Below are 27,507 nucleotides of genomic sequence, written 5' to 3' on the forward strand. Positions count from 1 at the left end.
TACTCAGAATAAAATCCCAGAAAGGGCTTGAATGATAGCTAAGGAAAAGTCTCCTAAAGGGTAGCAAAGGGCGAGAGGTGGACAATAGTGCATGCACACATAAAAAGAGACAGGTGGAAAAGTCGTTCAACAGTTGAATAGCAAGGACTTTCACTTTGGCATTTTACAGTACCAGGAAAAATGGTGCCCTTAAATGTTCCTAGAGAGAAGGAAATGGTCATAGAAATAAACTGAGTGTTCCTGATGCTGCACTGGTAAGAACTGGAAATGAGAAATGCATGAGAAAAGTTGTAAAAATGAAAGGAAGGAAAAGGTCCCAATTCAGTTATATATACAGCTAAACTGTCAGCCAAATGGGATAGGATGTGCAATCACAAGCATGGATTTCTAGGCAACCTCTAGAGCACAAGCTACAAGGAAATGCCTTCCTGAGTGGAGGGAGGAGGCCCGGAAAATAGAACTGCACTGAAGAGAGAGCAGGAAGTCCAAGTGTGGTGGCACTTACCTTTAATCCCAGCACTCAGGAGGCAGAGTCAGGTGGATCTCTATGAGTGTGAGTCCATCCTAATCTACATTGTTCAAGAGGTGGGATTTCCATGAGGGATGCATGAAAGGACAGGAAGACAAGAGAAATATATTTCAAATTTTGAATTTAGACTTTTGCCTTACAGAAGCTTTGCAACTTCTGTACAGAAGTACAGAAGCAGTCAGGTACTTGTGCTGTGACCCAGGCCTCTCCATGAACAGACAGCAGGCTGGGTGGGTGATGTGGAACATGGGAACACCTGGCCTGACTGCCTCTCTCCCCTTAGGAGAGGAACTATGGAAAGAGCAGAGCAGCAGGACAGTCTTTCAGAGAAAATTGTAGATTTTCAGAAACCTCAACCTAAAGCAGTTTCTAGCCAAAGAAAATAAACACCAGCCTGTCAGGATTTTAATCTAGAGGTAGGGAAACCTCAGCATAGGGTTAGTTACTGACCCACTGAAAGACCAGTGACCAGGCACCTTGAAGATGATAGTTTCCTTGCAGAAAGATCTGGGTGCTCTCAAGGAAATCTTTCCTTGGTGCTGCTAATGTCGGGGTCTCAGGATGTCTATATTGCCTGTAAGATTTTAAATGTGAACACAGATCTTTGAACACATTGGATGTGGAAATGCTAGGACCATGAGTTTCTGCAGATATCAGGATCCTTTTCCTGACTCAATAGAATTGCCCCAATTTCCTTCATCCTAGAGCTGTTTCACTCTGGCCAAATGTAGAGCCAACACAAAGCCATATGACCTGACTTTAAACCTCCTATGAAACTTCCAACTGAAGTACCTATTAGAAAGCAAGCCAGCAAATGCACTATAGAGGGAAGAGGAGCCCGAGAGAAGGGGGCATATTCCAGCCTGTGACACTATGCTAAGTCTGTTGGATAACCCAGGGGCCTGGGTCTTCAGCAAAACGGGAGACATTAGGCAAGCTAGGTGAGGTTATAGATCTCTAGAGCTGGAAATGTCTAGACCCACAGGAGACTCTGCAGGAATCCTGGCAGAACCACCCTGATCCCCCACAGAAATTTTGTCTCAGCTAAAATAGCACTTCATTCATGCAGAAGGTGAACTGTTTTCTTGAGTCTAAATGGCTACTTTTGCTCTCTGATTTTAAGATCATATTTTCTTTGTATCTTTACAACCAGGCAAAAGAAGGAAGCTCTTTAACTAAGGAAGCAGAGTATTTATAGTGGGCTCTGCATGCCCAGTTCCTCATGGTTTAAGTGTGTTCTCCCTCTCCCTCTTCCTCTCCCTCTCCCTCTCCCTCTCCCTCTCCCTCTCCCTCTCCCTCTCCCTCTCCCTCTCCCTCTCCCTCTCCATCTATGTCTAAAACACAGTGCTTGCAGCTGTGCCTGCATTATGGTTGCTTATTATTTCACCCAGTGCCCCCATGCCTGTCTGTCTGTCTGTCTCTGTGTGTGTGCACACATGTGTGCGTATGTGCAACAGATACAGATTTTGATGTATATGTGCACATATTTGTACAGAAGCTTGTAGAAGAAGAAGTCAGCATCCAAAGGCTTCCACAAGCACTTTTCATTTACTTTTTGAGACAGTATCTCCCTGAAACTAGGGCTTATAGTTTGTCTAGATGGCTAGTCACCAAACCCCAGAGATCCTTTGTTTTCTACCTCTCAGAACTGAATTTTCGGGCACACGCTGCCATAGTCCACTAGGAGTTGAACTCAGGTCCACATATTAACACAGCAAGCTCTTTACAAACTAAGCTATCATCCCAGCCCAGTTTATTTATCTGTGGTCTGAAATCCACATGGGCAGTGCTCAAGAGTATAGAGCTCTAGCTGCTGACCATACTAAAGACTTTCCTCGTGCCCTACTCCTGTAGATGCAAAGGTGCACAGCAAGCCACTGATACTCCAGACTAATGAACTGCCTGCACTTTCTGTTTATGACAGATATTTTTCACAACATGTTTGCTAAACTGCAGGAAACGAAATCCCCAGACACAAGAGCTCTTGTTCCTAATCCCCTGAAGAAAGTGCAGGTGGCAGCTTTCCTACAATGTTAAGGGGTAGACTGATAGGGCTTCTCAAGACTTTGTGAATCATAATGTGTTTGTGGCCAGAAAGGTGTATGTAGATAGGTGGGGGTATTTCGTGGTTACTATATTGTTCGGCCTTGGTGGCTTTCAAAGTTTTGGGTTCTAAAGTGGTAGAGGAAGAACTGAAGAAAAGCTACCTGAAATGGTCCTCTAGAGGTTCAGCCTCTTAGCTTAGGAGCCTGAATTTGGTTATACTTCAAAAGTTGGGTGAGATTAGATTCTGTTTCATCTAGAGGAGCCCCAAGTGGACAGTCTGTGTATGTCTCTGTAGTAGTAGAATTAGGTACTTTCTCCCAAGAACCACATGGTAGTGTCCCAGTGGCTTTAGGGATAGCAGGGCAACCCTATGGTTCCCTTTACCTCCTGGAAAGATCCTGAGATACAGTGAAAGTGAACAAGTTGTCTATCTGGACATTGATTGGGCAAGCAAAACCTGAAGAAAGTATCAGGAAGAGGATGCCAGTAGCCACTGAGGGAAGGTAGGATCTGAGTACTGAATCCTGAGGAAAGACTGAAGAATTGGCACAAGGAAGAATCTACAGGGTTGGGAACGGGTTCTGAGCTTTTCCAGCCCCGACAGAGTCTATAGGACAGTGAGCTGACCACAACCAAATCCAAATCAGAACTGCCAAGCCAATTCTTCCAGACCTTTAGACACAGAGCTGTGGGACATATGGAAGTAGCCTTGCTCATGGCCAAAGCAATTGGAGAGGGCAAGTTTCTTAAGAACCGATGATGGAGACAGCACAAGTTTCTAAACTGTGAGGGCTGAGGCCTATTCGGGGGCAGAGAGCAACAGGTCAAGTCTGGTATCAGGCAAGTGGCTAGTTCCCATACAAGCAAGAAGTATTTCCACACCCACCAGCTTTATGGTGGCCTTTCTAAATATTCACTTTGGCCACAGGAGTTTCTTGTGTAGAAGAGTGTGGATAAATCAAGGTTCCTAATTATCCTAGGCGCTGTTCATTCCAGCCAACATCCCCACCCCTATCTTGTCTCTGTCGTCTGGGGGCACTGGTTACATCTGCCCCCTTGTCCCTCCTCTCCTTCTTCTCCTTCCTCAGCAGAGTGGTCGGGAGCAGCTAGATTATTTGACCTGGGCCAACCTTTCTTGTGGGGAAAAAAAAAAAAAAAACACTTTCACACAGTGTTCAGTGTTGCCTCCACCCCCTGCAAATAGGTTGAGTACTGCTGCTTCCATACATAGTAATAAACGTGTCATAGAGCCTAACACAGTTAGCTAGGAGAGAGGCATTTCTTCCAGTTTTTGCTTTGCAAAAGGACAAGAAGAGGCCAGCAACTACAGTTATCTACTTTCTGAGATGAAGGAACTATTCTAATGGCTTTGAGACCCCCAGGAACTCTCTGATTCTAGAAAAGGCAAATATTGAGTGCCTTGTTACCTAAAGTTACCAACTTGATGCTTTGACCATTTCTACAATACTGTCTTCTTGTCACACACCCTGAGTATCTGTTGGAAAAAAACAAATGTTCAAGAACCGAAGAAAAATTACAGATCAAGTTCTTCTAAGGCAGGCTATGAGAAGGAAGGAGTAACATTGATTCTCAGACGTGGAGGCTTTGGGTATGAGTGCTTTGGCTGCCTCTGCGCAGAACCTTCAAAACAGAGCCAGAGCACAAGTTTAAGGATGGTTAGGCTGCTACGCCCATCTTTCACCCTTGGAAAAACAAAGATCAGTGACTAAGGGCTAAACTATGCATGGCTTTTGAAGGTTATATTTCAGCACCTTCACATTTGGTCATACATTAATACTTATTGATTGCCCACCAACATCACCAGTACCACCTATGGGCATACTCTGGGCTCCAAGTTGATGACAGAGGACAAGGGAAGTACAGGCTCTGGTCTATAATAAGTATCCACGGGGTTCAACTCCGATGAATAGAGAAGTGGCACTCAGGAGATTCTCTGGACATTTCCTGATTAGATGAAGTAGGTTCATCCTCCTCTCTAGGCTTCCTCTGCCTCCCCTCCTCCTCCCTAGTACGGGCTTACCAGGCAGTGGCAAGCTGTGCAGCTTGCTGATGTCCCAGGGCTGTTTGGGGTTAATGCCAAGAAGGGCAATTACAGTGAATTATGTTATAGGACATTGGAGTGTTTAGGAGTATTGCTAGATAAAATGAAACCCAGCTAATTATAGCTTAATTAATTAATTACTGCTGTCCTTGGAGGCTTCTCATTTTAAATTCCCCCAACTCTGCATCACAAAAACCTTGCCCACCATTAGCTTCCAAGCTCAAGGAAATGAGGGAGGAAAATATAAAGCCTAACTATAAAAATAATTTTTAAATTCCAAGTTTTTCTTTCCCAGTCCCAGCTCCCAGAATGACGACTCTGAGACTAATAAGTTATTATTAAATGCCTAGATCATAAAGTTTGGCTCATTCCCTAACTAGCTCTTAACTTATTTAACCATTCAATCTATTCTATGTCTACCACCTGGTTAGTTACCACTCCTTCAGTGCTGGCCCACTTCTTTTGATTATTTCTTCTAGTTTCCTCAGCATCCCCTTGGTGTCTCCAAGTTCCTCTACCTGCTGGTGTGCATCCATTTCCTCAGTCTGTCTCCCAGTCTTGTCCCTCTCATTTTGTCCCCTGAATCTCTCCCTATGTTTCCCTTTATCCAAAGGATATTCCACCCAGAATCCTATCTCTTCTTGCCAGTGTCCCACCTCCTATTTCCTGCCTCAGCTCATTGGCCACCAATTTTCTTGACCAGTGGTACTTTATAAGAGATTCTCTCTACACCTAGCTTTCAAGATTCAGAAGCCAGCATCCAGAGAAGGGGTTCAGAGGCAGATGTGAGTTCTTATGAACACATTACAGATTTCTTATCTCACTAAATCAGAATCAGGAGATTGTAGAAAATGAAAACTCACAAGTTACCTCCAAGTCTGACTACCTAAGGCTTATGACATAAGTTATTATTTTTAGGTTAAGTGAACAGTATGGTCTCTTGTACCTACATGTAATGCAGAAATATCTCAGATTCACCCTGAAAAGTGGGGCCAGTAAGAGATTAGGGATGATCACGAAAGTGAGTTAGGGAAATCCACAGAACAGTGAGCTCTACTTTTACATTGACCAGAGTGTCCTTTGCCTCATAGGATTAGTCTTCCTGGGCATCACTCAGAGCTACAGAGGATCATGTGTCTTGGCAGCATCCATTCCATTAGCCCATGAGCTATGTGTCTCAGGTGGTCCTTCCATAATGCTACAACTTAAACCAATGGCACTCCACTTCCTAAATCAAGGAGTACATACAGTGTAGCAAAGGGTCCTAGCCAGCCAGTAAAAACCACAAAGGCTCATGTTCGTCAGTAGTTCTAGTTCTCAGGGGGCTTCTAGATCTGCCTCAGGGGCCCCTTTAGTATTGATACAGGCTTCTGAAATCACCTCTGGGAAGACACCCATTATAGAGATAGCTATATAGCTACATCTCCAGACAAGAAGGAGGACTATGTTTTACATAGTGATTTCATGCTTTATAACAGAACAAAACCTTTTCCAGAGTTCTTATGGAGATGAATGAGACTTACCTAAAGTAGCCAACCCCCCTCCCTTAGCTAGTATTTCTAGTCTTAACTTCAGAAAATGACAAGGAAGGGAGGAGCTAGAGAAGGGCTTACAATGTCTGCTCCAAAACACTGATTCTGAGCCAGTACCTACTCTCTATATTACCCTTTACCTCATGACCCCAAGAAATATAGATCTAACTAACCCAGTTGCTCATTACATAACCAAGTACTCAAGCACAAAGATAAAGGCCTTACACAGAGTACTTTTACCAGTAGATGAATGATAGCAATCCTAGCTATGGCAAGGGTGGGGACAGTCAGGAATCAGGGTGTCATAGCACTCCAAAGGAAGGCGCCTCAAGGCTTCTGGGATACATTTAACAATATCACCCCCTAATTTCCTCTCTTGGAAATGAGAAATAGTTTCCTTCTCCATGCTTCTATTGGGTTATAGGCATTGAAAATATGCTTCAGAAATTGTTTTTCTAGTGACAATAATGCCATTGTTGAGTAGGAAGGGTCACACTAGAGATGAGAGCCACACGCATCTCTGATATATCGATTGTTCCTATGACCCTGCCTGGATAGTTCAAGATGTGACTTCCTTGAGACATGAGAAAAGGGGGACGTGCCATGTGGGGAACAGTGGCAAACACCATCGATCCATATTTTTTTTTAAGTTAGAGACTTATCTGGAGTCAAATCTTTATGAGAATAAATCCTGTTCCCCTGTGTCCTTGCCTGTATTGGTGGTACCTGTCCGTAATCCAGTAAAGTTAAAGATTGGGAAGAAGTCAAGCAGAACTCTCTACTCACCGTTATTTCTAACTTGTTCACTCTCCTTGTCTTTTTCTCTGCTAACTCTAGACAAACAAAGCTGTGGCCAAAGGAGACTTCCACCAGGCCAGCACCAGCTCCCGAAGGGCCCTTTTCCTGGCAGTCCTGTCCATTACCATTGGAACCGGCATCTATGTGGGTGTGGCTGTCGCCCTCATTGCCTACCTCTCCAAAAACAACCACCTGTGAGCTTCCCAAAGGCTGGCATAAAGGAGGGAGAGACGAGCCAGCTGTATGAGGGCAGAGAAGAGACACCTGTGTGTTACTGTACAGTACGAGTGATTGCCAAATGACTCCATGATGCCCTGGAATCTTCTACTCCTGGACTTCTTTTGTTTTTATCCTTCAACTTCATCTTCAGCACTGTGCAGAGCATCAGGCAGCCAGCAATGCTGATTCTTCCACACATGGAAGTTCCAAAGATTCCATCCCAGTGGCTGACCCTGGATGAATTCTATTGGATGAATGACAACCCAGCTCTGCAGCCTGCCAGTGCCTGGACCAATGCCCCATTAGCAATATACAAACAGTTAAAATATGTTTATTTTTTATGGAATATGGTGCAATAGGCAAAATGCAGGAGACATGTCACCACTAGCTTGTGGCCCGCTTAAATCCTCTGTGTGTACCCCATCTTTGTGGCTTCCTTGTCAGAAACAAGTGGGGCTAAGGAGGAAAAGAAAACACCTGCTGGGAGATCTTCTGTCTCTGTCCACAGATGGATCCTGCCTGAGAATGCAAAATTAGAGGAGCATAATGCCTACCCTGGCCCTGCTCAGTCCCAGCACGCTGCCCCAGCTTGGAGCATCAGGCTTCTTGCAGATACCCAGCAATACACAGTTCTGGGGCCTCACTAATCTTAAAGAAGAGGAAGCCCACAGCTTCTCTCGAATACAAACCCAGTGTTTTGCCCAGGAGCCTGAGGGAAAGGAGCTGTGAAGACACACCTGGTGTTTAACTCCTGGACGCTCATCCTGCCATGAGCACCACCAATGCTGGAGATCCCGGAAATGAGATGGGCCTTATTCTGTCCACTAAATGAATGGCTATTTTCTTGTCATTTTTAAAGTGCAACTCTTGCTTCATGCTGCTTCAGTTGCCAGATGAATGCTGAGAAATAAGTAATCACAGATGTTTTAATACCATGTCATTGCTGTTTTACGAGTGTTCATTATTTAACAAAAAATTATCTTTTAGCTTGTTTGCTTATGACTTTTCTTTCTGATGAATGGTGATGTTTGGGCTCTGTTTTGATGATTTACTTTGTGCTTTACTGGTGGAAGAGCCAGCCAGCATGCAGAAACTGTGGTTGGGTGGCCTTGCAGGGCAAGAATCATGAATCACACAACCCTGGTTATATAAATGTCTACCTTGAACACCACCAAAGGATACAGAGATCCTATGTATGGAGTTCTTCCTGTAGTACTTAAAAAAGTGCCAGATCCTAGAATGCTGGCATCACAGACCCAGAAGTCCTGACTTAACTAGTCAGAATCAGCCTGGTGATTTCAGTGCTTAGTGCAGGTGAGAACCCCTACCTGGAATAATAACAAGTTTAATCTCTCCCACTTGCCATTGCTCACCTTGACCTTGAACTCTTAATGTATTCAAAACCATGGACACTGTTTTCCTGAGTTGAACATAGCATTCATCTCAAAAAAAAAAAAAAATCATGTGGGCTTGGCTGTGAGGTCTTTAATCCCAGCACTTGGAAGGCAGAGGCAGGCAGACCTCTCTGAGGTCGAGGTTAACCTGGCTTATAAAGCAAGTTCCAGGACAGTGGGTGCTTCATGGAGAAACCCTGTCTCAAAAAACTAAAACCAAAACAAATAAACAAACAAAAAATGGATGATTTCAAACATTCTCTAAACCCATAGTTCTAGGAAGAGTGTTCATATGATGTTCTAACACACACTCTCTAATGAGAGTTGAGTGAGTTGGCCAAACAGAAAGTATAGGATTGGGGGTCAACCTAACCTGGATTCAAATTCAGGTATACTTTTTTTTCATTGTGTGGTCTTGGACAAATGTCCAACACTCTTTGAACTGTGTCTCTAGGATAGAACAATTGAAAAGCTCTGCTACATATGATTGCTGGGGACCTCTTGGGTTCACAAGAACAGTAATGGGTGTAAATAGGTATAATAGATGGATGGTCTGATTATTGTCAGTATTATTCATGGGCCATTTCATAGTTTGCTTTTATCATTTCAACTTTTAACCCAACCTCTCCAGATTTATGCATCATGAACCATTGTATAAAATGGGAGTGATGCTTATCTTGAAAGAATCCATTTTAAATTTAAGGTATGCACAAAATTCCACTTGGTAGATCTGGTAAATACATAATTTTAGTCTCTCTAGGCAAGTTAGTCCACATGTGCTAGCCCATCTACCCACTGTGTCCTAGTTTTGTATTTCAAGGTAGAAGAAGCTCAGTTTACAAGGCTACTGTCCTTGTTGTTAATTCTCAAGAGCTACTATGTAATAATTCTCCAGGGCCAGGAGACCAAGGTTATTTCAAGTATCATACAAGTCATGGTCAAAAGTGTATATGAGGAGTTAAATTGGAGCTAATGGATTGGAGCTGTGTAGCACAATTAGTGGGTAGAACAGTACAGTAAAAAAAAAGCCTGGTCCTAGTGACTATAGGGGAAGTAGGCGAATGCCATTCTCAGTGGCCCTGTTACATTAATAATATGCTGCAAAAAGCAGAGCCATCTTCCTGCAACCTGCCCTCCATGGGCAGCCCATTTGTTAGGCACATGAATATGACCTCATAGTAGCATCTCAGGGGAAACATGATAGAGACAGACGAAAACTGAAGTTCAGAGAAAAGAACACACTAAACACATACGTTGGCAGGTATTATGGGAAGGGCAAGCCATACCTGAAATGTCTCAGCCTGGCTTACCACCAGTGACAGAGTGCTACTTCTGTCATTTACACCCTTGACCCTGCCAGGGAAAAGTGTCTTTTCCACACCAGCCCATTCAAATATTATGAAAGTCATCCTCACAATTATATTGTTAAATAGCAGAGACCCAGGACACATTCCTTTCCCTAAGGTCCCATGAAGCCAAGAAGAGACCCTAGCTTACTCAGTTTTGTACATGTCTTGCACCCCAGTTGCAACCCATGGCAAGAGAAATGGGACAGATCACACAGCCAAGTGAAACACGATGCATAGAGACATGGAAGGTCTTTGGGTTTCTATATTTCCAACTGACTTTGCCAGAAATGTAAGGAGCAGGATGGAGAGACCTGAAATGATGTCAATTCTTAGGAAGTTTCCCCTTCTGTGGCGGGTCACCATGCTCCTTTAAGATAGCTGTGGTACATCTTCAACTCCCTTCTCCTGATGTCACTGTTCCATTCTTAGAAAAGACTCTTTTAGCTCCCTCATTTCTCCTGTATGTTTTGCTTGAGAAGACCGGCTTTACCACAAGTCCCCACTTTATGAGGTATCCTCAGCTCACAAGTATCCTTCTACTATCAGGTGTCCATACCACACTCACACTCAGCTCTCCAAAAATATCATATAGCCTACCTCACCGGAGTCTCCAGTTCATCAGGTAGTCAACTGTACATTGAATTCTTCCTATATTAAGTTTCCGGAATTAGCAATATGACCCTATTCTGTGGTATCTCTATCTTACTAGACATCCCCATACCCACAAGTGTCTTTCCTCAGTGTAAGCAGGAATTATATAACCAGCTGCACCCATTTGACCAGGTATCCCAGTTTTCCTCAGGAAACTACAATAAGAAGTAACTGAGACTTGAGTGGCTGCCCAATTCTTATAGACAGGCCACACAGTTAAGTAGGATAACATGAACAACTCTTCTATGCTAAGCAGGACATCCCTCAAGCCCAGCCAATACCTGCCCTCCAAAAGCACTATAGAGGTCACCTGCAATGCAGAATGGACTCTGGATATAAAGATCATCTGTGGACCGCCCTCCTTTGCCAGTAACTCCTGGAATATAAGTGGTAAGTGGTCACCATAGCTCTGGCCGTGGGCAAAACCTAGCCTGAGTGTCGGGGCCAGCTTCACCCTCAAGGTCTTTCAGAGTCTTTGAGTCTCTAGTTGTCTGGTTAAAATTCCACTTCCTTGTAAGGACAAATTTGTGTTTCTGCTTGCACATTTATTGCCACATATATTGACATCTCTTGAGTTAAGTGTTAATTTTGACATAGCAGCTCTGAGCCTGAGTCCAAGCAAGCTACAGAAAAACAGAGTGGACTCATCTCTTAAAAGAAGCCAGGTTTTGTATCTGCTCTGCTTTCTTACATTGGGAATATCAGATGAACCAGAAGAAATGACCATGGATGGCTGTGATGTTTCCAACTAGCCCCCCACTCCAGGTCATCAGGATAATCTGATCAAGGGGTGGAGAACCAGAGACCTTTGTGATCCTGAGTTTATCTTCTCAGATCTGCAAGGTAACAGTGAATGCTAAACCCATAGACACAAAGGGCCTGTAGATTACTGGCATCCCTCCAAACAAGCTTGTAAATGTAGTAATGAATACATCAGCCTGCTGAGCACCCCAGGAAAATGTCAAAGCTCCATGTGGAGAGAATCAGCAGAGATGAAAACTGCTATAGGCCTGGGATCTCAGAACATTGTTTGTTCTAGCAGGGGTGAAGAGTAGGGCATGGCAGCCATGGCCTTGACCAGTCTCTCCTGAACACTGGAGACTGAATACTGCTGCCCACACACCAGTGATAGGACACTGGGCAAGGAGCATCACATGGCTCTATGTGGTAGAGTGATGTACAGTAAGTGAAACCTTCAGGCTAATATCAGAAGATTAGGCAGAATATAGAGCTTCCTGGTAGAGGCTTTAGATTGGAGGCATTTCTAGTGGGTGATGCTTGCCTGGGCTTCTGAAGTCGAACAGTGGGAAGAGGAGCAACTCAGGTTCGTAGGATAAACCTGCATCTTCTTGAGAAAACTTGCCCCTATTCCAGGAAGAAGGTCAAGAGCTAGTTACTCAGGGTTTTGTCCCTGGTACTATAACTGTTATTGCTTGTTTTTCTTTGTTTTTAAATAACAATGTGTATGGCAGATTTCATAAAGCAAGCTTTGGAAAGCCAGACGACAGTGAGGTGAAAGAAGGCAGTCGCTGGCACTGGTATCGTGTGCCATCTCCCCTTCTCTCCAATGATGTCTTCTATGAGGCTGCTGTCAACATTGTGTGAGGGCTCTACCCCTGGCAGAACCGTGCCATATTAAGGCAGTGTGGCCAACCACTGGAGGCCTCAGGGTCTATCATGATTCACCACGACCACACTTGTTCTAGACTCCATGAAAGATGAGAATTACTGGGATGCTAACCCCTGAGAGATTGAAAGAGTTTGTCTACTACCAGACCTTCAGTGTCATGGCACTAAAGCCACTTATAAAGTGCCACAAGGACAGTATTGTCCTGACTCTCACTATGCTCATTGGCATTCACTCTATGCACCTCCATTGCCTGATGCACATTTGCCCTCACTAGCTGTGCACATTCACAACTGAAAGATACAGCCTGCAAGGCTTCGATACTTACTTGGGTGCCAATACCTTTAGTTCTCTGCCTCCCTCCTTGTCAGGATTAGCAGTGGCTGGCTGAGCCTTTGGGCTACAGCTTTTCTAAGGTCACTGCAACTATCGAGGCTATCCAATGACAGTCAGGTCTGCCTCGACTCTGGCTTGAGAGAAAAGCCTGTGTCTGCTTAGCGCACAAGCGCCCATTGGGAAGCAAGGCAGTAAACACGTGGTACTTTTAGCAGCCATGGTGTGGATGTCAGAGAGCACAGCTCCTGTGTCCACCAACACTACGTGCTCTGCTTTGCAATGAAGTTAGTTCATTTGGGAATACCCTGAATCTAGGGAGACGAAGAGGACAGCAGTGCAATACCTACATATTTTGGTGTGAGGAGCAGAAGTGCCACACAATCAGGATCAGCATGCAGTTCTGACTTCCCAGTGCTCTGCTTGTAACACTTATGACTCCTGGCTCTAACTCATGACTCCACTTAAAAAGAAGCAGCAGCTTATGTCTGTTTCTACCACATAACAAATCCTATCTTTAGGTTCAAATTCTTTTATTCAGCAAATCAAGATGCTTTAGGGTGGGCCAAGGTGCTTAGCATTCTTCTAAGTCACATGAACTAGCATCTTTGTCACCTGGATAGGATTCACACATAGTTTAAGTGATTACAGTTTCCTGATTGAACTGGGCCGGTGAGATGCTCCTGATGAGCAGGCGGGACCTGTTACGGTTGGCTCTGCACTTCCTGAGGGCAGAATTAGCCAACCATTCATAAGAAGCTCTGCAATTTCCTGTTAGTATGAGGCAATGTTTCTATTGGTTTTCTCAAGAGAACCTTGGGTAATTAGCAGCAGGAAATAGCAACTGACCATGGACAATCTTTAATTCAGTAAAAAAAGATCAGGTTCACTTCAGCTGTATTTGCTTAGTTGGTGATGAACTTGGGGAGGATAATGTGGTACCCTAAGGAATGAAGATCTTCTCATTTTTATTTCAAGAAGAAAATCCAGCTTCTTTTGACATCTCAAATCAGATCTTCCCAGGACATCTTATAGATTTCCTAGCAACGGATTTTTTAAAATAACATGTATCTGGTATTTGAAGAACACATTGCAAAACCATTGCGTTTTGCATTTGTAATAGTCTTTTGCCACACTCGTCATTATCCTCAGTTTAGGTGAAGAAACTGCTCAGTAAAGCTTTCGCTATGGCATTTGCTGGGGAAAGGACAGAATCTAGACCTAAGTCAGTCTTGGAACACTGAGACCAGTGCCCTTCTAGGAACAGTCAGAGGTAGCAATCAGTGTCTCCAACTGAGCTCTAACTGAAATGTGGGTAGCAAGCACACCTGGTAGTAGCTACCTCACCACCAAGCACTCCTTTGAGGGACTTGTGGCAGGAGAAAAGCTAGAGACACAGACCTCCCTCACTTGCCCTGTCCTGTGGCTTCCCCGAGAGCAGGTGTGTACACCGAACAAAGAAGGGTTCATTCTCGGGACCCCTCCTAGACTTCATCTACCACTGGACTCTCTAAATTAATCTCTCAAGGAGGGAGAGACTAATTTGAAAGAAAAAGCATAAGACCAGAAGGGCATGAAGTCAAAAAACATACACCAAGGTGTGATGGAGAATGAAATAAACAAATCAGGGGCGACTTTATACCATACGTTCTGGATATTTACCAGTGTCCGGAGACATTGTCGTAACTGTTGGTCTTAACAAGCAAGGAGGCTGTAAATGAAAAACCTTGTTTGAATAGTGACTCCAATATAAGCACCATTCAGGAAAGGATCAGCCACACAGGAGGGTCACCTGGCTAGGTGAGCCTGGGATCCACTCACAGACCCATGAAAGGCTTCATTGTTATATTTCATCACAGCTTAGTACAAGGACATAAGTGGAAGGGTAGAACTGGAGGAGTAGAAAGGGCCAGGTGTCAAGGTATCCCAGCACACTTCTACCTGCTTTTACTTGTACAAATCTTAATTCTAATAGAGGAAAATGGGTAAGATAATGGTAGCCGTCACACTGGATTCAGAAAGGTTCTACATCACCCTAGAAGGGCTGCAACCCCATTCACAGAGAGCAAAACCTGGGTTTTCTGTGAGACAACTTTCCCAAAATAGCCAAGGTCATAAAAAGAGACTCAGGCCTCCATATCATGTGTAGCTGGGCTTCCTTCCCTACTTCTCTGTAATAAAAGAGTCAGGCTACGGTCACAAACCATGAGACACATTCATTGCTGTCTTCTGCCCCTTTACAGAATGCTCTCCCAGACACTCTCACACATGTTTTTGTCCTAGTTCCCTGACCTAGTAGAGACCCAACCCATGTTAGATTATGACTGTTCTTACACCCCAATATTAAATTGGATGTCTACTTAAGAAAACCAATTTCCAATTATGGATATATTTTGAGGTGTAGCATGAGAGGTTTCAACGTGAGAGTTTTAGAGGGTACAAGACCCTGCTCATGTATCTTTCATCCTGTGACACACATTTTTCCTCAGTCCTCAGTCATCACAGCCGCTTACCCACCACCCTCAGCCCTGTTTCTGTGCCTGTCTCTTTGTCCAAGTGTGTTCTTTACAAAGGCATCTAGCTGCCTGAACATTGGCAGTAAGTATTGGGTACCCAGATCCCTGCTATCCCTGTAATGACAGGAAATCCAGCCTGTACTTACTTATTCAAGATACAGGCATGGTTATGCCAGCTGAATTAATGTGCATAGAGCATACTATACTTTAAACAATAGGCCAGGCTGAATATGTGGCATAGCCATGAAATTTGTAATGCTGGATGTTACAAGCATTTCTCACTCAACTTGAATTCATCCCGGCTACACCAGATCCCTGAAAAACAACAGAACTAGCAGTAGGACCCAGAAAATCACCAAGGCTAATTCTAGGGCTCTTCATGTGCACAAGTGAGTCCTTCATAGGAACTGACATACAAGAGTTTTAGGGGATAGGGTTGGTGAAATACTCCAAAAACAAGAATTCAGACACATGGAAGCTGCATATCTGTATTTAAGGGATATCTCAGGTGGGAGCAGAAAGAAGAATGAGAAAGGGTGGTGTTGCCTAACTGAGGGACCCCTAAAGAATTCCCACAAATCTTGGACAAGCAAAAGTTTCAGGACAATGAGGCCCTGCCTACTGTTACTTGAGCCCTCCGAGTATGCATTATTAATGCCTGCATGACTCTAAACACTACACAGTGAAGTTCCATTTATATTTACTGTCCCACTGTGAGTGGTATGGCCAACCGGTACCCTTTGCTATGGCTATGGCTACAGAGAGCAAGTGGTGTGAGTGGGGAAAGGGAATTACCTTGAGCCCAGAGCACATCATCTTCTCTATCATCAGCTTGCATTACTTAAAGACTCCTGGTCCTAAATCTCTCTCTCTCTCTCTCTCTCTCTCTCTCTCTCTCTCTCTCTCTCTCTCTCTCTCTCTCTCTCTCTCTCTCTGTGTGTGTGTGTGTGTATGTATGTATGAATGAATGTATGAATGTATATATGTATTGCTTGCTAGAGAATTAGCCTACCCTAAATCCATGGTTAAGGGATAGGGAAATAAGGGTTCAGGCTTTAGCAAGGTAAGGCTCCAAGAATATATGAATGGCCAGAACAAAACCTCATGTGACATCCTCATAGCAAAACTATCAGAACCCAAAGCAATTATAACATCTCATTGTGATTCCCTCAGCCTCCTTCGCAGGGATGGGGACCCAGCCTCCACCTTGGCTTCTGTGGGTCTCTTTCTGTTACTTCACCTCTGACCTATAGCCATTCCCCAATGTTATCCATCTGGTTTGATCATACACCCTCAGGATAAGAGGTTACTCGTGTAAAACCACCTGCAAAGTGCCACTACTTGAAGGCTACAATCACAGACAGGTTTAGGACATTGGCACAATAGTACAAACTCATTGGATGAAGGCAAGTTTGAAAGGCTTGCCAAATTTATTCAGTACCCACAGCATAGAAAACAACTGACTCCCCCCTTGGAAAGAAACTTGGCACAGGTTTGTTTTCAGACTTCCCCATTCTGAGAATTCAAAGAAGGGTATAATATGTGGCCTGGACTTTTGCAGCTAAGTTTAGAACAGCACTGAGAAAGTTTACATTCCTTTTCATACCGAGAGTACCTGTACACTTTAAAACTGCATCCATGTACACTTGCAGAACACATCTTAAATAGACCTTCTCTAGCCTCAGCAATTTTGTTCTAGCAGCACTCCTGAATTATGATAGTATGGCTAGGAAAACAGCCTTCACTTCTAAGTTATGTACTAAAGACATGCATAACATTTTTCAGTTTGAAAGCTAAAACAGAAAATGTGACGTTTTGGAAAAATGAATCAAATGAGGCCGTCGCTCCTGGAGATTGGCCCAGGAGCATGCAAAATGGCAACACAGGCTTAGATATAGGTCAACCAGACACCTGAAGCCCAGACATACTTGTGGCACCATTAGTCAGTGACCCAAGACACAGAGAAGCCAGTGCTGACCCCAGCCTCTGTCCTGCTTCCACAGGTTTAGCACAGGGTAACAGTAGTCAATGTATTTGTCCTCAGGAGCTTTTCACACCTAAGAATATGTTACACTGCTGGCCACACTGCAGCAGGTGCACAGCAGTTCAGCTTTACTGCCTTAGCTTATTGCTCATTGTTATTCTCATCCTCTGAAAACAGTAGATCAGATCTTCCAGCTGTCCCTTGTCAATCATCAATGATACCAGTGACCTCTTTGATTTTGCCTGGAGCACAGTAGAGAAGTCATCATCAGACAAGGGCAGAAGCAACCCTTTCCTCCTTGTCTCCCATCAATGGCAGGGAAACTGTAAAGCCACAGTACTCACATGGTTCTTATTCTTTCTTTCTTTTTTTATCTTTCCTGACAGTTTGCTTGAAATGCATTGATTTCCCCAGGGTTGACTGGGTTTGCTGCCTGTGGGTAATGCTCATTGACTGAGGCCTTCATTTCCACGGTGTCTTGCCTGCCAGTCCTATCTCAGGAGCTCTCTGTTTTTCTGCATCACGGAGTGCTGGTCAGTGGAATGCCTTTACAATGAGGTCTGCACAAGTGTCTAGAATGATGTACAGGAAAGACCTTCACTCAATGTGTGCTGAATTTGATTAATTTGAAGTTGTGATTCTATACACAGTCCATGTTCTCTCAGTGGCCAGAGAGCAATATGTTGCCTGTCCAAACTTCAATGAGAACGGCCAGAGAAACAGGAATGAAGGCTGCCTAGTAATGAAGAGCTGAACGCAACAGCATTCGATTATTAATTCTGGAGGCTGTTGTCTCAGAGACCCTATCCATTATACTTATAATAATAGGGTGATTGTATATCCTCCATATGTGAGGTCACCTTAGAGTCAGTCTTTGTTTCTTTGAACAATTACTAGTGAAAAGAATTTATTCTGAATTCTAAGTCTACTAGAAATTTCAGTTTAAGCCATATGAGGCCAACAGCTACCACCAATCTATAGGGCTCATGGGCAAAAGACAGACAATTCTGAAAATGATTGTATCACACATAGAAACACAGAGAATCAAAGACCAATTACAGAGGTGACTGCCTCCCTACTCCAGTATGCACATATTATTATAAATACTGGGCTTATTAACAAGGTATAATCATAATGCAGTCAAAACAGTTTTTTATCAGGATGTGTGGGCTCCCACTGGGCCTCTTCCCATCCTTGGATTTCCAGACTCCTCAGTGTGCCATACCCTTCTTTGCCCCATTCCTACATTGCACAGGTGCATTATATGTAGGAACATGCCTGTTGTACCAAGGCGGGAGCCTGGGCTGAGGCCTGGAACTCTCTCTCTCCCTGGTGTTGAGGCCTGTGGGTACACGGAACATTAATTTAAAACGAGGCAATGTATAAATGAGATATTTTATTGTAGGAAGGAGAAAATAGGCTGGTCAAGTAGAGAGAAGGAGAGGAAGGAGAGGAGAAAAGGAGGGAGAGAGAGGGGGAGGAAAGAAAAGAAAGCAAGAGAGCAAGAAGGCAAGAGAAGAGAACAAAGATCAGGAAAGAGAGGAGAGAGCAAGAGAGAGGGAGGAAGAGCAAGAGAGAAGGAAGACTAAGAGACAGAGGAGGAAGCAAACAGCCCCTTTTATTGTATGGGGCATGGCATGCCTGGTTTGTAGTCAGATGACTGGGGATAGGGTCCAGCTAGAATGCTGGGAGCTTGGGGCATTGCTGCCTGATAGAGCACACATCTCCTGCGAGGGCAGCTGTGAGGGGTTGTGACTGAAACAGGAACCAAAGACTCAGGAGTTATGGCCAAGCTCCTTCTGCCCCCTGCAAGCAGAAATTGCCTGCAGGGGCTCCAGGGCTCAATACCAAATACTCTACTGAGCCTAAGTTACCTGAGCAGACCACTGCTCCACACTGCTCCACACTGCCCTACACATGCCAATAAATATACAAAATTATAGATATTTCATGAAGGTTCCAGGATCCAAACCAGAACTCCTTTCTCTTTCCTCTGCACTCAGGCCCAAATGGGTCTGCACGTACTCATACCATATATATTGCTTATCAAAGTTGGACTATTAATCTTGCCTTGAGGACAATAAAGTGCTTTAAAAAAAAAAAACAAAAAAAAAAAAACAAAAGAGTGGACATCAGCTATGCAAGGCCCAGAGCTGCAACAGTGAGTAAAACCTCCATGGCACAGGTAACCTATGCTGTGATCCATGTAGATCTGGTTCAAAGCAAGAAACGGCAAGTATGAAGTATGTACAGGTGAAAAAGTGGTAACATCAGACCAAAGAGTGACACACACTCTTCAAGGAGGTGGTTGTTCTGTCCAAGAGGAGACATAAGGTTGACAGACAGCAGAGATATGACTGGAATGCTGTCAAAAATCGAGCTCTTGGGATGAGTGGAGTTTACACTACTTCTAATCATTTTAAACTGTGTTCATTCACCACACACAAGGGTTTTTGCATGTGTGTATGTGGGTCATGCTCATGAATGTGTATGTTCATATTTGTACATGTATGTACATTGCATATGTACCCCCTTGTGTATGTGTGTGCATGTGTGTGTGTTTGTGTGTATGTAGACCAGACAGGTTCTCCCCAATTATTCTCTGATTATTTGCTGAAGCAGGGTTTTTCTGCTGAACTCAGAGCTCACAGATTCTTCTACTTGACATGTCCATCTTGCTTTAGGGATCCCCTGCCTTCACCTCTTAAATGCTAGGATTCTATCAGGGAGGCTGTGCCTATTTAGCTTTTATGTGGGTGCTAAGGATCCAAACTCTGGTCTTCACACTTGGGTATTAAGCATTTTTTCGAGAAAGCCATGTATTCAGCTTGATACACATTTCACACACGCACGCACACACACACATGCACGCACAGGAACAGGCACAGTGGACATCAGATGAGTGAGGCTCACTCTGTGTGTGTGTGTGTTTGTGGGTGTGGGTGTGTATGGCATGGGTGTTCATAGTCTTCATTTAGTATGAGCTAGGAACTCTCATATATCTCTGTTCTCAAGCCCCAGCAATCTCCGTGTCTTTTTCTTTTTAGTGTTAATACAGCAGCTCCCGACCCAGGATTTAAGGTCAGCAGCCATGACTGGTGAAGTCCCATTCACCAATATAATCAAACATCTCTGAGCTTCACTTTCTTCATCTTCAATGTAGGAGAAGCAGATACCTGGTACAGTAGCACTGTAAAATGACAGGGCAGAGAGGCATAATATAAGGGCTCCTGAGGAACAGCAGTGACCGTCATAGTGTAAGTATGATTCTCATCCCAGCCCTATACCAAGGCTGCTCACAAGACTGCAACTGCCTCTGTATTTAACTTATTGGGGTGTGGGTGGATGTGTTAGGCATATGTACTTAGATCTGATTCAGTCTGATCCTGTTAATAATGCCCTTATGAAATATGCAAGTGGGAAAGCTATTTTTACGTTTGATGAGGAAACTGAGGCACTTGAAGTTCAGGTGTGGCCTCTACACCACAGAACAACTTCTCTTCCTAACAAAGGAACAATACATACCCCCAAAGACTGCAGTCCACATAGGCAAATATCAGCATAGCTACAAAAAGGAAAGACCCAGTTCAAATGTTCAGCCAAGGGCATCCAGCCCCTGCTGCGCATCAGTCCCCAGAGTTGCTGTCAGCCTTTGAGAGATTCTGGAGGCTGCTACCAGGGAACGAGAGAAACTGCTGCACTGAGAAAAAAAATGTGCGCTTGAAAGCAGGAAACTCTCCTTGAAAGAACTTTGGTTCACAACACAGCTGCGATGACCTTCCTTTCATCTCCAGAAAGTCACATGGGTGCGTGGTACTTCCCCGAGGTTCCTCCTGCAGTGTTGGACTCCATGTCTACAATGGCTGTGAGCAGCAGTAGTTCCCATTACCTACTCCAGTGAGCTGGAAAAATATTGATGACAGGAGAAAGCCAAGCAGGGTTGGGAAGGTCAATTCTTGTGTTAGAGACATGTTAGGAGGGGGAGGAAAGGACAGGAAAGTAAAGCCCTGGGTAGCTGCTCCCGCAGATCCCTTTATAGATTTGGTGCCAGTGGTTTGCTTGAGAGACAATCCTAGGAAGCACAGGGGAAGTGGTGTGAGGCCCCCAAAGGGGCTGAAGCTAGCTAGGAGAGGTTGCCTGCAAAATCAGGCCATGGCCATGAAGAGATGAGGCTTATCTCACCGGAGACCCTGAGGGCCTATAGTCCACACCCCCAAGGCCGTCCGTAGGAAGCTGGGACAGCTGTCCACTAATTTCCACCTCTATTGGCTGGAGAAGCTCCCTGGGTCTTTCTGGCTTGATTGTGTGTCAGGCTGTCCTTCATCATTTGCAGAGACAGGATAGGAGGGGAGTGGAAATGAGGGACTCATCAGCCTTTTCAGAATAAGAGCCTGAGGACAGCAGGATTAACTTGTCTTTCTTAGAGAAGCCTTGTCAGGAAACAAACATTGTTTAACATATTGTTTCTTTTTTTTTTTTTTTTTTAGTTTTAGTCTCACTAACGCCCATGTGAAAGAGTGAGCAGAACATGGCATCTCTTTTCTCTGCCCCCACCTTCACGATTACAATCACATCTGAGAGTCTGGGAGACATCGCAAGCAGGCAGACGACAGGTTAATGAAACCTGAAGGTGTCATGGATGCTGAGCAAGGACCAGACCTCAAAACCTTTCTTTGGAATCCTTTTGCCACTTCTTGGTGATGAGGTGACAGCACCCAGCTTCCGGTCTCTGGGAACAGAGGCTGCCAAGCCGACCCCTTTCTGTGGAGCTTTGAATGAACATACTTTTTTCCTTTCTACTTATCTCTTTCCTTTACGGTGAGCCAAAAATTGTACAATTGCAGGAGTTTGAGCAATATACACTGATAAGTAAAAACCACCATAGTCAAAGAAAGACAGTTTATCAACCTACCCCACATACTGTAGGGCATCAAGGAAGCCCTGGGTGAGTGAAATCCTAAGTGAATGTACATTGTTGACATGGGTACAACCGTAACAAAGACCAAGATGTTGGACCCATGGCAAAATTGGCAAAGCTATCCCTACATGGGCCATGCTCAAACTTGTGAAACCTTTTTCTTCCTCTGGTCCAAGTACAAGTTTTACAGACAATTGATCAGTGTGTATAGACATTCGCAACTGAATCTTCTTCTTTTCCTACATGTTAACTGTCTGAGGCTGGTTGTCTACAGAGACTAGACACCCCCTGCCCCAGTGCTGTACATAATAAATATGCTGAGGTTGGGGTATGTTAGTAGGGGCCAGTACCAGTACCTACCCTACTTGACCTTAGCTTTTCTGTATGTCTGCCTGTCCTTTCTTTACTCTTTTATCACCCTTCATCAAAGTTTCAAGGACCCATGAAGAACACAGCAGCATATGTTCCTTGGAGTCACTGCCTGTCCCACCCACACTCTATGAGAGCTACTACCTGGTCATTATTCCTATGATTATTTTTAGAATAAGAAAGCTTTCCTCTATGGTACCTCTGCAGGTATCCTAGAGTGCTACATGACCAGTATTACAGACTACATAGGCTTTTGAGTCTGGCTTCCCATAGCCTACCTTTGGGATGCCTCCAGGTCATTGCTGGTAACAATATTTATCCATTTTCATTGCTGAGTAGTGCCCCATGATGTGGCTGTAGAATGTTTATCCATTCATCAACTAAACAAGTTTGTGCTATTTTCAGTTTGGGGCAAGTGTATGCAAGGTTAGGCAAATGCCAGTAGTGGATTACTAACACTGTTCTATTTTCTTTTCCCTGTCTCATGTCTTCATTTCCAACTTGTGTTTCTTGGGACCACTGTTTTCAAAGACCTTTTCTTAGGTAAGATTTGGAATACCCACAGCAATACTTTATGACCATTATATAAAATGGAAGTCAGTTGAGATGGGACAACATGGGACAGGTGCAGATAACTCATGTGTAAAATCCAAACACATTATTTCCTGGGGAAGGGGAAGCTGCAGCATTTGAGCCAACACTGGTTGTCAGTGCAACCTGACCATTTTGCATACAAAAGTTTTCACCAGACTTTAGACCTCTGGTACAGAATAAGAGGCCCATTCCTTCTACGTTACAATGACAATTATTTTAATTTTATTTGCTATTTTAAAAATTCCATAAACTAAAAAATATGAAAATCCTTTACAGTTATTATTTCAAAGCTAACTTCTATTAACAGTTGTGCTCCGATACTTCAGATAGGTCCTGTACAAAAAGGAATTTGTGTTTCACACAAGCAAGTGAATCATAGACATATTACATTCCCTCTCTAGATAAAGGGACAGAGCCATTTTTGATGTCTGTATCTTGTCCTTCCACACTTTTTAACATCACCTTATTCCACTAAAAGAGGAAAGAGGTAATGTTGTAGTTTGGTTTTGTTGATGTGACAAAAATATTGAAAACAAAAGCATCTTGTGGAGGAGAGGATTTATTTGGCTTATAATTCCTGATCCCAGTCCATCACTGAGGGCAGTTGTAGCAGGAATTCAAGCAGAATTAGAGGAAAGCACCACAGAAGAAAGCTACTTACTTGTTTTCTTCTTACAATATGTACATCTAGCTTTGTTATGCAATCTAAGATCACCAGTTCAGCAGTGATACCCCCTCCAGTGCGCTAGGCCCTCCACACACCAGTAAGCTAATAAGAAAATACTTCTCAGACAAATTAACAAACCAATCTGATCAAGGCAGTGTCCAAGCTGACACTGTCTTAGGTAATTCTGGGCTGTATCATGTTCACAAATAAAACTCCTCATTGAAGGGGACTGAGACTTCTGGATGGAGCCCTTCCTAATGCCCTCATTCACAGAAACAGATTTCCTGTATGACAGGAGAGATGCAACAAGAGTTAGACCACATAGACCCAATGTGCCGTTTAAAAAAGGCTCTGAAATCTTCAGGTCCAGGAAGATCCAAAGATACTAAGAAAGAAGTGCAGATACTGTTAAGGAAATGAAGCTGTGCAATGCAATTCCCTTCACACACATTCATCTATGTGACATAGAATGCCCAGAGTGCTGGGCCTGGAAATCCATAGATTTTATGACCAAGAAAACATGTTTAGAGCTTGTAACCAGCCAAAAGTTTGTCAGTGATATAGAGTTGAGGAATATATAGAAGATATATATATAGTCTCTTGGAACCAGCAGAATGTAATAAATCAGTGTCTATGAAATAAGTGCCAACTATGACTATGTTGGACATCATTTCCAACATCTGCCACAATGGTTCTCAAAACAAAGATGGAATGAACCCATTTCCAGAGGACATCAAAATAAGATAGAGCCGGAGAGGTCAATGTGATGAAAAGCAGTAGTCAGAAGAATGAGAAAACTATATGAGGAAAGGCGGCCCTGCTAGACATGGAGGAGTTAGGTAGACAGAGTGACAATCCTTAAGATGACTGACTTGGGGAGCAGATGTTTGACTGGAGGGAAAAAGATCCCCCAGTATAGCTTCAGTGAAACACTTAAAATGTCTTGGGAATAGTTAATAAACATTCTTAGTGCTGTTGACAAGGTTGGCCACATGTGCTCCACGGCGTACAGATTGACCCTATGGTTTGTTTTTTTTTTTCCTGTGTTCCTTGTGTCTGGAACATACTTTTCCATCAACTAGGGCAGAATCAGTGATCCAAAACTTGGTCCTGGGAGACCTACAGATCATGCTACAGGCTGTTTTCTGCCTTGGATTATGAAACTGTGGGGCAGGGAAAAGGTCCGTAGATTCTGATGCGGGCCAGGATTTGGAACCTGCAGGATGAGAAGAATCTAAGGTCCAAGGCCATGGTTGTCCCTAAGGGAAAAGCTGGTCTGAATCTGTCATAGAAGTACCCTGGAAGTCTTCTTTATGCTCTGTCTCCACCTGCTAAGTCTGCAGGGCTGAGCAGTAAGAGCCAAAGGAATTACTGATGCTGTAAATTTAAGGAAATGAAGCATTGCAGAAGATAATTTTCTTTTTGATCTCTTGCCAGACTTCTTTTGAAAAGCTGCTATAAATCCAGTGTCCCTGAGAAGTGTCATCTGCCCCCTCTCCCTGAAATCTCTGTGACTGCACTGACTGTCCAGAGAGACTAATTGGGGCCCCCTGAGTCCCAGGCACCCCTCTAATCCAGTGATTTTATTTGTCCAAACACGTGTCAAGTACTGCTTGCCTTTCCTCACTGACTGTTTTGTTTTTCAGGAACAATTTCCACTCATTTTTGAATTTCACTAAAAACTCCTTCCACAGTTGGCTCAGTTGAGTTTCACAGTCAATACCAGAGTGGCTTTCCACTGAAGTACTGGTAGTAGGTGGATGCAGTAAAAGGATGCTCCAATGACTGTGGCATAAGTAAAGCACATGCCACATCAATGGACAATATCTCATTTTCCTCCTAGATTCTATCAAAACCAAGCTTATGAAATTTACAACAGGCATGACAACTAATGGGTTCGATACGTTTGGATAATAAGAGAGTTGAAACATGTGGGTTCTTAGAAAGTTCATCCATCCATCCATCCATCCATCCATTCATCCATCCATCCATCGATACATCTGTCCATCTACTCACAAATTGTTTTAATATAACATTTTATTAATTATTTAATATGATCTCTTTGATCATATTTACCCTTACTCTTTTCCCTAACTCCTCCCAGATCCACCCATCTCCTACCCAACTTCATGTCCCACTCACTTGAAGTGATACTTTCAACAAACCGAACAGAGAGGCTGGCATGACCAGGTACTGTGCTAAGAAAATTATACCAGAGAGGAAAAAGAAGAATGGAGGAATTGGAAGAATCCTCTCTGTCTGTCTGTCTGTCTGTCTGTCTGTCTGTCTGTCTGTCTGTCTCTCTCTCTCTCTCTCTCTGTGTGTGTGTGTGTGTGTGCGTGTGTGTGTGTGTGTGTGTGTGTGTGTGTGTGTGTGTATGTATGTACATGTGTTCTAGCATTAGGAATTATTTAGTAATAATATGATAAAACAAACATGAATTGCTATTTGAAAATGAGGATGCATTTGTCATAAGAGACATGTTGAGGGATGTTCCCTAGATAAGCATTTTTGAAAGTCTCTCAGAAGCCCTCAGCAATGGCTGGTCCACTGACCGCAAGGATTCTCTATCATGTGTCCAAAGCAAGACAGTAGGAGGAGGGTGAGCAGCATCAGCTGCTAAAGACGGCATGTATCCCCATGTAGTATCAGTTCTTCAAGCTCACCATTTCCATTTGTTCCTTCATCCTGTGGGTCCTGTAATGGAGCTAAGTCCCAGAATATGGTGTGATGGAAGAATCCTTAGCCTGACTGTGCACATTGGGATTTCTGGGGGGGTTTTGCACTTGTTTAACAAAGAAGGGGAGCATGTATTGGTACACTTATATAACTCCATTCCTCTTCTTTTCTTCTTGGGTGAATATCCCTAGCACAGTGCCACAAACAACTGCCATACTTGGGGGAAGACAGTTTATAATTCCTGTCAAGTAGGAAAGACACGGGGTTAACAAAGATTGGATAAAAGGTTAGAGTACTGGAAAGGAGACATCAGAAACACATCCAGAAGTCAGGTATGAAGGACTTGGTACAACAGGTAAGGAAGAGGAATTCAGGATAAAACCCAATAGGGAAATGGAAGATGGGGTCAGAGTTGCTCTCAGGGACAGATTTTGCTGAAGGAATGTGAAGAAATGATTCTTGCCAGGTCCCTTGGGATGAAAAAAAGCTAACTGACAACAAGGATATAATATATTGGACTCTTTAATGAATGTGCATAATCTTTTGTATCTGGAATTCTGGACCTTTAAGATCTTTGGGCTCTAGCAGCCAGTATAATCTCAACCAAGATGTGCTCAAGACAGCCACAGAGATTCCTTTGAAGTTCTCTGCAAGAATTCTGCTCCCAGAAACTAGTCATGTCACAATTAAAGCATGTGTCTTGCCACAAAAAGAAACCCTAAGCATACAGTTCTCAGCCCCAGGCTGAAAACTCTTTCTCTAGCCTCAAGCCTCAGGTGTATGGAGATGTAACAGTCCAACTCTAGAGATCTAGCCTCTCTACATGAATATCTAACCATGTGTTGCCTTAATCTCTCATATTAGGGCTAACAGACCTTCATGGTGCAAACTCTGAAAAGAAAATACAGTAATCTGCTAGGTGACACAAAGCATAACTCGACTTAATATATAAGTATAAAACTAGCCAATATCATAAACCTCTTCACCAGACCTGAAGCATGGACAGTAAAAAATGAGCTTGTATGAGCTCTCTGAGCCTTTTTTTTTTTTTTCTGATTTTTTATTTAGTTGCCTTTGCCCTTACCTTACCTGGTAGTGTTGTTTCAAGGTACAGAGGAGACAGAAACTGGGAACAAAGCTTACCAGACCACTCATTTCCATCATGGTTCATAGTCATGGAGACTTCCAGTGACTCTTGGAATGTGACAGGAGAAAGAGGTGCCAGAATTGCTTGTGGTAG

General features: G+C 43.6%; 1 protein-coding gene across 4 annotated transcripts in view; it reads left to right on the forward strand.

Moving 5' to 3' along the window:
* Positions 1–8,355, forward strand: part of Syndig1 (synapse differentiation inducing 1) — a 179,655-nt gene extending 171,300 nt beyond the window's left edge. For 2 of the 4 annotated variants that reach the window (XM_031372176.1, XM_031372177.1), the window contains exon 4: positions 7,007–8,177. In XM_031372176.1, coding sequence (XP_031228036.1) covers positions 7,007–7,165 — 159 coding nt within the window. In that variant the 3' untranslated portion in view covers positions 7,166–8,177. Of the gene's footprint in view, positions 1–7,006 lie in introns of all 4 variants that reach the window. The other 2 variants (XM_031372174.1, XM_031372175.1) reach the window with 2 other exon arrangements.
* Positions 8,356–27,507: the final 19,152 nt, after the last annotated feature.

Source organism: Mastomys coucha, unplaced genomic scaffold (genome assembly GCF_008632895.1).
Source record: "Mastomys coucha isolate ucsf_1 unplaced genomic scaffold, UCSF_Mcou_1 pScaffold15, whole genome shotgun sequence".
NCBI classification, from domain to species: Eukaryota; Metazoa; Chordata; class Mammalia; order Rodentia; family Muridae; genus Mastomys; species Mastomys coucha.